The 12,752-nt window shown below is 44.8% G+C and overlaps 1 protein-coding gene across 1 annotated transcript; it reads left to right on the top strand.

Annotated features, from left to right (window-relative positions):
* Positions 1 to 557: 557 nt before the first annotated feature.
* Positions 558 to 11,708, top strand: LOC131191549 (zinc finger protein 436-like). Its single transcript, XM_058169801.1, has 6 exons — positions 558 to 595; positions 2,038 to 2,466; positions 3,193 to 3,307; positions 3,435 to 3,502; positions 5,537 to 5,666; positions 6,183 to 11,708. Exons 2-6 carry the CDS (start codon positions 2,050 to 2,052, stop codon positions 7,496 to 7,498), a joined length of 2,046 nt encoding a protein of 681 aa, XP_058025784.1. The 5' UTR covers positions 558 to 595; positions 2,038 to 2,049; the 3' UTR covers positions 7,499 to 11,708.
* The last annotated feature ends 1,044 nt before the right edge of the window (positions 11,709 to 12,752 follow it).

The raw sequence follows: 12,752 nt of genomic DNA, 5'->3' as shown, positions 1-12,752 counted from the left end.
AACTCTGAAGCCAGGAACAGAAGTGAGACGCAGAAACAAGATACAAACTTTGCACTAATGCCAACCAGCATTAAGGTTACAATTTACTTAGCTAGAATTAGTTCCCAACAACTAATTTCTGACAGTATACAATAATATGAGCAGAAGCCAATAACAAAACTTAATTCCTAATAAATGATTTCTAGCAGTATATCATATCAGAAGCAAACACCAAATATTGGTTGGATCACTATGCTCCTTCACTTTCTCCCCCAGCAACAGATTTCAATGAGATTCTTGTACGGAATTTTATTTTCCTAATACCAGTACTTTACACACAGTGCGATTTACTAACATTGCCAAAAGCTTCCCAATCAAGGAGCCCCCTCCTGGCCCCCCATGGGAAACGCACCATTTCTCTGCTCTTGGCATGAGCACCTTCCGTGCACAGAAAATCCACCAGGGGGGGCACTTCGGTTTTGGGCCTTACAAGTTGGGAAGGCAATGACATCATTCAGTTTTTGCCTTTCTAGGATACTAGATTCTCTCTCACTTTAACCCTTTGAGATCTGCAGGAGTTTACAAAGGCGGAAAACAGAATCCAAAGGTAGAAAAGGTGGGTGTCTGTGCATGTATGTTTTCTCGTAGAAAGGGAGACAGAGAGTTCTCGCTCTAAAAAAGGGCAAGAGACACATGCCTAGTCCTCATCCAAGTTCAGTTTTTTTGAGTATCAGGAGTGGGAGACTCCCCCAGATCCCATATTCCCCTACCCTCCCTTTCCCCTGATTGTAAGAGGCACTTGGGGGAAAGCAGAGACCACGCACGCTGCCCTCGGGAATAAATCGAGATCCTCAGGAATGAAAGTGGGGGGGAGAACTTGAGGAGTCATTCACACCCCATTTCCTGGTGAAAGCTCCTGTGTAGGGGGAGAGCTTGCATGGGAAATCTCAAGAAGGAAATAAGAAATATATTTGCAAGGAAGGGAGGCAAAAGATGATGCCTACATTCTCACTGTGTGCTGGATGACACTAAACTGGGTTTGGATGCCCCGCAGTTCAATTTGCCTTAGGGAATTAGTAGAGCAGCATCCTAAACCAGGGTCAATTGACTGGGATTTCAATTTATGTGAACTGGAGTTTCATGCCTTGATCTACACTTTTAGAAAGCACGTCTCTCCTTGTGAGTAAACAGAAATTGAAATGATACAAAATGCTAAATACTGTGAATTTTCTTGATGGAAGTCATCACTTTACCAGCTCAGAAAATAACTTCTTCTGTGTGGGGATGAATGTTGATGAATGGTCCAACCCACTACTTTCTAATTGTTTGAATATATTCAATATAGATATAAGAGAATCACAAAATGGAGGTCATTTATTCATCTTCTTTAGGTATTTAAACAAAGAAGAAAACAAAGAAATAAACCTTATTTCTTTGGCTAAGAGGACTTTAGGTATTCCCATGGCTAAGTGAACATTGCTATGAATGTGTGGGAAGGCCACTCCCCCGGAAGAATGAAATATTTGGGGGAATATTAAAAAGAAGCATAATATTTTATTTCCCCTAAGGGAGAAATGGAGAAACATAATCTTAATGGAGGCAGAAACCATCCTCAGTCTCCCTGTCCCAAGCAGAACCTGAGGAGGCCAGCTTTTCGAAGTGCAGATTTGGTAATCCATTCAGAAAGACTGGGTCAGGCAGAAACATCAGATAAGCAACACAATTAAGCCAAAGGTTGACCAAATTATCTCAAACACCTAGGATTTGCATTTCCCCTTTTGCCTATAGAACCAACCATGACCCCATAGGAATCCAGAAGGTATAAAATCTACCCACTCTAAACTCCATTTTGTCAGCTGTCCCAGAATCACATGTGGTTGGTGGATCTGGTTCAACAATAAAGTGAACCTTTCTTTCCAATCGGCCTCCAGCCTCTGTTTTATTTCCAGCGCCTTCCTCCTATATTGGAACTAAACCAGATGTATATTTCTTCCAAGAAATGAAAAGGCATTTGGAGATACACAACTTTCCTTGCACTAATTTAGAATTGTGTTATAGGACAGAGAAAGAATGGCAACCCTTCCTTTAGGAAGTGGGGGAATTGGAAAAGGCCCTTCCGGTGCTCAGTCTGGAATCCACGGGGAGATGTTGGCAAGAACTGGGCAGAAGATGCTGGAAGAAGAAACCATTGTTTCACAAGTTCAGGCTTGGAATTTCAGGAATGTCCAATATCAGGAGGATGAGGGTCCCCGAGGACTTTGCAGCCGACTCCACTACTTTTGTAGTCGATGGTTGAGACCAGACAAGCACACAAAAGCGCAGATGCTGGACCTGGTTGTTCTGGAGCAGTTCCTGGCCCTTCTGCCCCTGCAGATGGAGAGCTGGGTGCGGGAGTGTGGAGCAGAGACCAGCTCCCAGGCGGTGGCCCTGGTGGAAGGCTTCCTCCTGAGCCAGGCGGAGGAGAAGAAGGAGCAGGTTGAGTTGCAGGTGAGAGGACTTCCTCTTGGGACTCCAGAAAAGTTGAATATAATAAACAATAAGTTCACATTTTGAATCCTTTTCATAGTTTTATTAAGCTTATCAAGACATAAAATACAAAAAAATGAAAATAGTAGGAAATGGGGCGTTGGAAGGGAAGGGAAAGAAATGTAGGGGAAAGGGGGAAAAGAGAAAGAAAATCATTGACTTTTTTTTAAGCACAGTCACATAAAATGATAACATTAAAAGTTCAGTGTTTTACTTTTTCATATTTAATATGTACTAGCAAATTCTGTAACAAAAACCTACGTAATCAGCAAACCTCAATCAAAGCTTCATTTTTTTCCATCTCAAGAACAAAATCCAGCAGTGATTCCAAAGCAGAAATAAGGTTGGGTTTGGTCTTCTCTTTAACTAAAGCAGTTATTTTTTCCATCTCTGCTTGTTCCATCAGTTTGTCCAACTACTTTTCCATTTGGCAATTAAAGTATCTTTCCGCTTTTATGCATGCAGTGTTCTTGCTGCTCTCAACATATATAACAGCGAAATTCAAAATTGTTTTTCAATCTCTTTGTCTATTAAACCTAAAAGAAAAGTCTCTGGTTTGATTTTCATACCCACTTTGAGAATCTTCTGCAGTAAAATAAAAATCTTACCCTAATATTTTTTTGCTTTGTCACAAGTGAAGCAGAGTTGGTCAAAAGTTCCTTTTTTTACATTTTCTCCTGTTTCAAGACCTTCGCAATGGAGATCAGAGATCCTGAGGGAAAGAGGCATCCGTCAAATCTCCCTCAAGAACTGTCTTTCAGGGGGATCCCTCAGGAAGATCCAATTCAGGACACCTCAGGAGGTAATATAAGGTCCTTCTTCTCCTCTGATAAATCCTAACTTTCTCACCTTCTCTGGGTCTTCTCCTGTATAGCATTCCTCCTCCCATTTTACTAATTATGCTTTTTGAAATTCTGTCTCCCCCACAGGGGAGAATAGAAGGAAGTTGACTCTTTGTTTTGGGGAAACAGAAACCAGGATTGAACCTCCAACTCAGGTAAAAGAAGAACATTCATCTACTAGATTTATATTTTCCATTTCCCTCAGGAAATCAGAGGATGTAGACAGCACAGGATGTAGTCGTAAGTGTGAAAAATGGGGATGTCATTTTTTTGCTGCTGTGTAACTTTGAACAGTCACTAAAAACTAAAAACTGTTGTTAGTCAATTCGCCCTAGGCCAGGCAAGAGCAGCCCAGCAGGGTGGCCGAGAGCAGCGCTGCCAGGAGGGCAAAGAGCTCCCGTGAAGCCAACAGCAAAAATGGCAGTTGCTCATGCCAGTTGCTGCAAGGGAGTGGCGAGTGCGTCAAAGGGGAAAAGCAGAATTCACCTTACAGCAGCTGCCTGAAATGTGCTTGCAGCGATTGCTGGACCCGAAGTGGGCAGCCCCATGCCTCTTTCTCCACCTGCTGCCAGTGCTATCCCTGCATGTTTTGGAAGAGAAATAAAAAAATAAATAAATCCTGCAGTCTCTCATCGTTGCTGTACAAAGCTGAGCACAGACAACAACAGCTGTGCAGTGCAAGGGGCAGCGCGCAAGTCCACTTTTTATTTTTGATGCACTCACCACTCAAAGCAGCTGGGACCGCTGGAGGGGGGGCACTGGCAGAAGGTAGAGGCTGGCTTCTCCCCCCCATTCTTTTCTCCTCTGTTTCAGCCCAGCCTAGCCCTCCATCCAGCAGCTAAGGATGAGGAACACACCGTCCTCTCTCCTCCTCTCTCTCTCCCTCCCTCTTTCTCCTCCTCTCTCTCTCCCTCCCTCTTTCTCTCTCTCTCCCCCTCTCCCTCCCTGAGAACTGTGTGGGGAGAGGGGAAAGACATCAAGGGGACGCTGGCAAGACACTATTGGCAAAGAACGAAATGTCACCGCTCCAGAGCCCAAAATTTTAAGGCAGAAAAGTGAAAGGGGGGGAGACAATTTCAAAGCCCTGGAGAAAAAGAGTAAAGCTCTTCTGTTTGCTGTCTGAAGTGGATCCCGAAGCCAACACTGTGAGAAGCAATCTGCTTCTCCATGCAGAAACTCATGGGCTTTGCAGAACCATAGGGAATGGGGAGCCTGGCCTTCCTCGACTACCTCCAAGTGGGCAACAACAGCTGCGCCTTCTCTCCTCCAAAACACACCAGGATGTAGTCTGAATAACTTCAATGATGGTGAAAGGCTTCCCAAAAAAGGGGCCAAGAAATGGGAAGGGCGCACGGACTCGCAGCGCTTTGTTTTGATTTAGGCGCTGCTGCTGACTTGGAAAGAATGGCTTTTGCATACTGTGTCACCTGAGAGGTCTCATGGAGAGGCGGCCGAGCCCCTCAGCTTCTCTCCCATGTTTCTCCTGTGCTTTAGCCTAGCCTCGCACTCTGTCACCCTCAAACCCAGTTTGTTTGTATGTTAACTGTCATTGTCCACAATCATTCTCAGTTGCTTTCATGCGTAATCTCAAAGGGTACTCTGCTCAATAGTACACAACATTGTTTGTGAGACTAGATTACCCTTAACAAGCAAGGACGGACAGAGTGGCAGAGGGTTCCACGGCACAACTGGTAGGCCAGATTGCGTACCTCGCCCACCCCACCTGCGCCTCTGCCAGTGCCGCTGCTATGACGGGCGGGGGTGGCACCACAGCGTAGCCCCTGCATTCTCAGCCCCTTCCCTCCAGCCTGGTCCTCCTGTTCCACCGCACATTCCGCACAAGCAAAGACAGATGGTGGGACAGATCACATGCCTCCCCCCACCCCGCGCAGGCTGCAGTTGCTTCCAGACACCATCTGGCCCTGTGCATGTGCTCGCCACCGCCTATGATGGCCATGCCCACTGCCCCACCCTCCCTGATGACGCAGAATCATTCAAGTTGATAAACCTGCCTAAAATATTTCTTTAGTCAAATGCTTTTGTTCTGTCCATTTTGCCACCTAAACCTATTCTTACTAAGCATAGCCACTTACCTCAGTGTAAGTGTGTTTGCTTTGGGAATTTCAAAATAATAGGAAAGATCCTGCAATGCCTCCTCAGTCTGTTTTCTCCTTTTTTCCCCCTTTCAGGAGGGTCTTGTGTCCTTTGAGGAGGTGGCTGTGTATTTCTCAGAGGAAGAGTGGACTCAGCTGGATCCTCACCAAAAAGCTCTGCATTGGGAAGTCATGTTGGAGAATTATAAGAATGTGGCCTCTCTTGGTAAGAGTTTCCTACTCTCCAGTCAGAGAGTTCAGGAAGCCATTTTGTACTTAATGATATTAGTTAGTATTTCTTATGAAAACATCTCTAAATAGATATCTCTCTTCAGAGGGAGAAGGAAACGTGTTTTTCTACTGCTTCTAGGAAGGAAATAGGTCTAAAATGGCATTCTGCTTAGATGCATCCAATCCAATTTGTTTTTGTATTTCTACTGAAACATATTAGTGACAAAGTAATTCCTTAGTTTGAGGTAATGCCAAACCATCACACAGATTTCAACTATTTTGGTCCATATGCTTCCATATCATTCACGTTTTTTGACTTAATGTCTTTTTCAAGGTTTTATGCCTCATCAATAGAGATATTATCATTTCTATACCATGCCATTATAAGGATACAGATATGCAGTATATATTAGAATTTGGCACAATACCTGAAGGCAATTAATATGACTTCTGACAGAGTGATCTTTTTCCGTAACCTTTCTCTCACTTTCATTTCTCTTTCCTTTTGAAGGTGATAATGGGATTGACAATAAAGTATCTGGAGAACCAATCAAAGTATTTAGACAAGGAGAAGTAATGCAGAAACCTGCAATTCAAACAGAATTCCAAAGGCAGGAGGGAAACCTGTCAAATAACTGGAATAAGGGAAGCTCATCTTCAATTGTTGCTCAGATGCAGGACTTTATTGATCAACAAGGAAAACTAAAGAATAAATATATTGGGAAAGATGTAAGACTCTTCAAAGACACATTAGATGTAAATGGATCCTCTCCATCACAAGCCAAAGGAGCAGCCAATATATGCGAAGACAAAGGGAAAAATTACAGTTGGATATTCACACTTTCTCAAGAAAATGGGTCTCTTGAGTCACAGAAAAGTTTTCACATGGGAGAGAAGTCAAATAGATGCAATGAACATGGAAACAAGATTGTTAATAAAGGGACATGCACAAGGGAGAAGCCATTTATATGCATGGAGTGTGGAAAGGGCTTCAGAAGGAACAGTCATCTTACATGCCATCAAAGGATCCACACAGGGGAGAAGCCATATATATGCATGGAGTGTGGAAAAAGCTTCAGAAGTAACAGTGATCTTACATGTCATAGAAGGATCCACACAGGAGAGAAACCATATCAATGCATGGAGTGTGAAAAGGGCTTCAGAACAAGCATTGAACTTACGTCGCATCAAAGGATCCATACAGGGGAGAAACCATATATATGCATGGATTGTGGAAAGGGCTTCAGAACAAACAGTCATCTTACATCTCATCGAAGTATCCACACAGGGGAGAAGCCATATATATGCATGGAGTGTGGAAAGGGCTTCAGAACAAACAGTCATCTTACATCCCATCAAAATACCCACACAGGGGAGAAGCCATATATATGCATGGAATGTGGAAAGGGCTTCAGAACAAACAGTCATCTTACATCACATCAAAGGATCCACACTGGGGAGAAGCCATATCAATGCATGGAGTGTGGAAAAGGCTTCAGTACAAGCAGTTACCTTACATGCCATCAAAGGATCCACACAGGGGAGAAGCCATATAAATGCCTGGAGTGTGGAAAGGACTTCACAAAAAGCAGTGATCTTACATGCCATAGAAGGATCCACACAGGAGAGAAACCATATATATGCATGGAGTGTGGAAAAGGCTTCAGAACAAGCGGTGATCTTTCATTCCATCGAAGGATCCACACCAGGGAGAAGCTGTATAGGTGCTTGGAATGTGGAAAGGGCTTCAGCACACCCCATAGTCTTATTTCCCATAACGTGATTCATAGACTGGAGAATCCCCAAAACAAAGATACATTTGGGTGAGAACGTATGCTAACTATTGATTTAATGGGTTTATGCAGGAGTGAACCCATTAAATCAATAATTGGGTTCTATGCAGGAGTGAGGGGATGCGGTGGCTCAGGGGTTGAGCTGTCGATTGAAAGGTTGGCAGTTCGGCGGTTCGAATCCCTAGTGCTGCTGTGTAACGGGGTGAGCTCCCGTTACTAGTCCCAGCTTCTGCCAACCTAGCAGTTCTGAAAGCACGTAAAAATGCAAGTCGAAAAAATAGGGACCACCTTTGGCAGGAAGGTAACAGCGTTCCGTGCGCCTTTGGTGTTGAGTCATTATTATTATTATTATTATTTATTAAATTTTTATACCGCCCTTCTCCCGAAGGACTCAGGGCGGTGTACAGCCAAAGATAAAACACCATACATATACAATTAAAACCAACAATTAAAACCTAGCAAATTACAAAAGGCTGATGATTAAAAGGTTAAATTTAAAATTATAAAAAATTTAAAAAACCCAGTAAAAACCCCAATTTAAGATTAAAACTATTAGAACCATTATGCCAGTCCCGCTTGAATAAATAAATATGTTTTTAGCTCTCGACGGAAGGTCCGAAGATCAGGCACTTGACATAGGCCAGGGGGAAGTTCATTCCAGAGCGTCGATGCTCCAACAGAGAAGGCCCTACTCCTGGGGGCCGCCAGCCGACATTGTTTGGCGGACGGCACCCTGAGGAGACCTTCTCTGTGAGAGCGTACAGGTCGGTGGGAGGTATAAGGTAACAGCAGGCGGTCTCGTAAGTACCCGGGCCCTAAGCCATGGAGCGCTTTGAAGGTGGTAACCAAAATCTTGAAGCGCACCCGAAAGACCACAGGAAGCCAGTGCAGACTACGCAGCAGTGATGTTACATGGGAGCAACAAGTTGCTCCCACTATTACCCGCGCAGCTGCATTCTGGGCTAGCTGCAGCCTCCGGGTGCACTTCAAGGGCAGCCCCATGTAGAGAGCATTGCAATAATCCAAACGGGAAGTGACAAGAGCATGAGTGACCGTGCATAAGGCATCCCGGTCAAGGAAGGGGCGCAACTGGCGAACCAAGCGTACTTGGTGAAAGGCCCTCTTAGAGACAGCCGCCAAATGATCGTCAAACGACAGCCGCCCATCCAAGAGGACACCCAAGTTGCGCACCCTTTCCATTGGGGCCACTAACTCGCCCCCAACAGTCAGCTGTGGCTGCAGCTGACTGTACCAGGGTGCCGGCATCCACAGCCACTCCGTCTTGGAGGGATTGAGCCTGAGTCTGTTTCTCCCCATCCAGACCCGTACGGCTTCCAGGCACCGGGACAGGACTTCGACCGCTTCGTTGGGGTGGTCCGGGGTGGAAAAGTACAGCTGAGTATCATCAGCGTACAGATGATAACTCACCCCGAAACCACTGATGACCTCGCCCAGCGGCTTCATATAGATGTTGAACAGGGTAGGCGAGAGGATCGACCCCTGAGGCACCCCACAAGTGAGGCGCCTCGCGGACGACCTCTGCCCCCCTGTCAACATTGTCTGTGACTGGTCAGAGAGATAGGAGGAGAACCACCGATAAACGGTGCCTCCCACTCCCAATCCCACCAACCGGCGCAGCAGGATACCATGGTCGATGGTATCAAAAGCCACTGAGAGATCTAATAGGACCAGGGCAGAGGAACACCCTCTATCCCTGGCCCTCCAGAGGTCATCCATCAACGCGACCAAAGCCGTCTCCGTGCTATAACCGGGTCGGAAGCCGGACTGGAACGGGTCTAGATAGACAGCTTCATCCAGGTGCCGGGGAAGCTGCCATGCAACCACACTCTCTACAACCTTCGCCACAAAGCGAAGGTTGGAGACTGGACGGTAATTATCCAAAATAGCTGGGTCCAGGGAAGGCTTCTTAAGGAGAGGTCTCACCACCGCCTCTTTCAAGGCGGCGGGGAAAACCCCTTCCACCAAAGAAGCATTTATAATCCCCTGGAGCCAGCCTCGTGTCACTTCCTGAACAGCCAGCACTAGCCAGGAAGGACACGGGTCCAGTAAATGTGTAGTTGCATGTAACCTCCCCAGCAACCTGTCCACGTCCTCGGGAGCCACAGAATCAAACTCATCCCAAATAACCTCAACAAGACGAGTCTCAGTCATCTTGGTCGGATCATCACAATCTTGGTCCAAGCTATCCCGAAGGTGAACGATTTTATCGTATAGATAACCGTTAAACTCCTCAGCTCGTCCCTGTAAAGGGTCATCCCGTCCCTCCTGATGAAGGAAGGAACGGGTCACCCGAAACAGGGCGGCCGGGCGGTTATCTGCCGATGCAATGAGGGTGGAAACGTAAGAACGTTTCGCCTTCCTCAATGCCACTAGGTAGGTCTTAGTAAAAGACCTCACTAGTGTCCGATCAGCTTCGGAACGGCTGGACCTCCAAGAGCTCTCTAGGCGTCTTCTCCGGCGTTTCATCTCTCTCAGCTCCTCGGAAAACCAGGGAGCCAATTGAGATCTACGGCAGGTCAGAGGCCGCAAAGGCATGCCGGCCATATGACCACGGAGACATCTTCGGACAGTGCTGGCTCTGGCTTTGAAACGGAGATGAGGACCGCCCCCTGGAGTCAGGAACAATTAGCAGATATGTGTGAGGGGAACCTTTATCTTACCTTTTATGCAGGCGTGAAATCTAAAAATGTTCCTTACCGGTTCTGTGGGCGTGGCTTAATTGGTGGGCGTGGCTTGGTGGTCACGTGACTGGGTGGGTGTGGCCAATAACAATAAATAATAAAAATAATGAACAAAGTACACAAAACAATAAGAGGTACCAAAAACAAACTTTCACACTTTACACACACACAACACAATACAACTGACTCACACACAATGTAAAAGCAGCTGCACCTCACCCAAAATGGCCCCTGCAACAAGCAGGAACCTCAGACAGCTACAAAAAGCTCAAAAACCAAGTTTCACACTTTACAGACACACAACACAACACAACTGACACACACACACACAAAATGCCACATAAAGCTTTGTGGGATTTTGTGTGTTTGTGTAGTTAGATTGAGATGCTACAGAAACACACCAAATCTCAGAAAGCTACACAAATATTTTATTTTATTATTTTATTTATATTTTTAGATAAAAGCAGCTAAATTGGAAACTTCCTTAACTTTAAATTGCTATGTCTAAAAAAAAAAACTAAAAAACCCCCTAATTAACTATTTTTTTAAAGCCTCCCCTTAGTTACCCAATTCAAGGGACAAGGCAGGCAGATTGAGTTGCTCACCATGAGATGGATTGCAGGCAGGCAGATTGAGTTGCTAGCTTATGCAATTGATTGCAGCAGCCGAAGCAAGGCAGGAATAGCGAGCAAGCCCGAAAGAAGCACCAAGCTGCCAAGTAGGCAAGTGGGGACCAGGCGATTGGGTGGGCATGGGCAGGGGTTGGGCAGGGATTTTTGCTACCGGTTCTCCGAACTACCCACCCCCATTGCTACCGGATCACCCGAAGCATTTCACCCCTGGTTCTATGTATGAAATTCTAATTTACAGACTGAACTCTGAAAAGGGTTTTTGAATGTATCTGTATATACAGTATATAGAAGTGTCAAACTGGAAGCTCACGGGCTGGTTGTGTCACGTGCAGGACACGCCACCCCAGCTCCGCGAATAGGCAATGCAATGTGTTACATAATGGCAAAGTCATGTGGGGAGTTTGAAACCGATAGTATATAGGTTCATTTTATTTTATTTTTTAGAAATGTGCTTCCTGTTCCCCAACTGTTGTCATCCTCCCAGTTAGTTATCGCTCTCAGAGGGATGCAAAGACGTTTAACAGATGCTGCTTTCCTAAGCCCAAAAGGAAAATATCAAAAAATAATCAAATTGCACCCATGGTATTGAACTGGGATCCCCAAAAATAATTAAATTTGCATCCTCAGTGTAGAACTGAGACCTGAGTCAGCCGGTCTCTATGCAGAAACATTGAACATTATTCAGTCAAAGGCCTCATGATATGAGGGAATTGTCACATGCAGATCAATGTAGAGCGTGTGGGAAGAGCTGAAAGGATGAACAATTCCTCTCTCACAAAAGGAGCCAGAAGCGCCCCAAGTGCTTGTGCAATTTTTGTTTTCAAGCATTATGGCCACATTTTGCTCTTCTGTACTGTGGTGAGGGCTACAAAGACCATATTTGATTTAAATAAAATTAATTAAATATCAATGGTGTGGTTTTCTTCTAGTCATGTATTATACTCATCTATTAAACTCTTTAGTTGCTTTAAAATGTATTAACACATGAAGATTTTTGGAAGGATTTGGAGGGGCACATTTTAGGATTTGAGAGGCTCATGTTGGTTTGAAGCTCAATAGTAATAGTTCTGGGTAAAGCTGGACAATAAAGAGACTGAAAAGAGTAGGGAGGGTAACTCAGTTCTTTTTTAACCTCTTTTCTTTCCAACTACATCCTTTCTTTCACTAATTGTAGCTAAATCTCTTCTTTTTCCCCCTTGCATTGTCACCTCCATATCCAGAGGAATCTTTTCAAACCATTGGAATCTTCAGGTCTTGTGGTTGGAATGTTTTTCTCTGTTTATTTGTGATCTGTGGATTGATAATAACAACAATGACAACAGAGTTGGAAGGGACCTTGGAGGTCTTCTAGTCCAATCCCCTGCCCAGGCAGGAGACCCTACGCCATTTCAAACAAATGGTTATCCAACATTTTCTTAAAAATTTCCAGTGTTGGAGCATTCACAACTTCTGCAGGCAAGTTGTTCCACTTATTAATTGTTCTAACTGTCAGGAAATTTCTCCTTAGTTCTAGGTTGCTTCTCTCCTTGATTAGTTTCCACCCATGGCTGCTTCTTCTACCCTCAGGTGCTTTGGAGAGTAGCTTGACTCCCTCTTCTTTATGGCAACCCCTGAGATATTGGAACACTGCTATCATGTCTCCCCTAGTCCTTCTTTTCATTAAACTATGCATACCGAGTTCCTGCAACCGTTCTTCATGTTTTAGCCTCCAGTCCTCTAATCATCTTTGTTGCTCTTCTCTGCACTCTTTCTAGAGTCGCAACATCTTTTTTGATGAATCCCAGTATCATTGCTCAGGCTGGTCCAGGTTCTTTCTTGCCTGTCAAAGGCATTTTTGGGTTATAGAGGTAAATCAGAAGGGATAAGACCTCTCACAAACAAGAATGATCATCTAGGAAAAAAAGAAAAGAATTATGCGTAACATGGATGAATAAAGGATATGATAGGGAAGACA

Source organism: Ahaetulla prasina, chromosome 2 (assembly GCF_028640845.1).
Source record: "Ahaetulla prasina isolate Xishuangbanna chromosome 2, ASM2864084v1, whole genome shotgun sequence".
NCBI lineage: Eukaryota > Metazoa > Chordata > Lepidosauria > Squamata > Colubridae > Ahaetulla > Ahaetulla prasina.
This window is presented reverse-complemented; position numbering and strand designations above follow the sequence as displayed.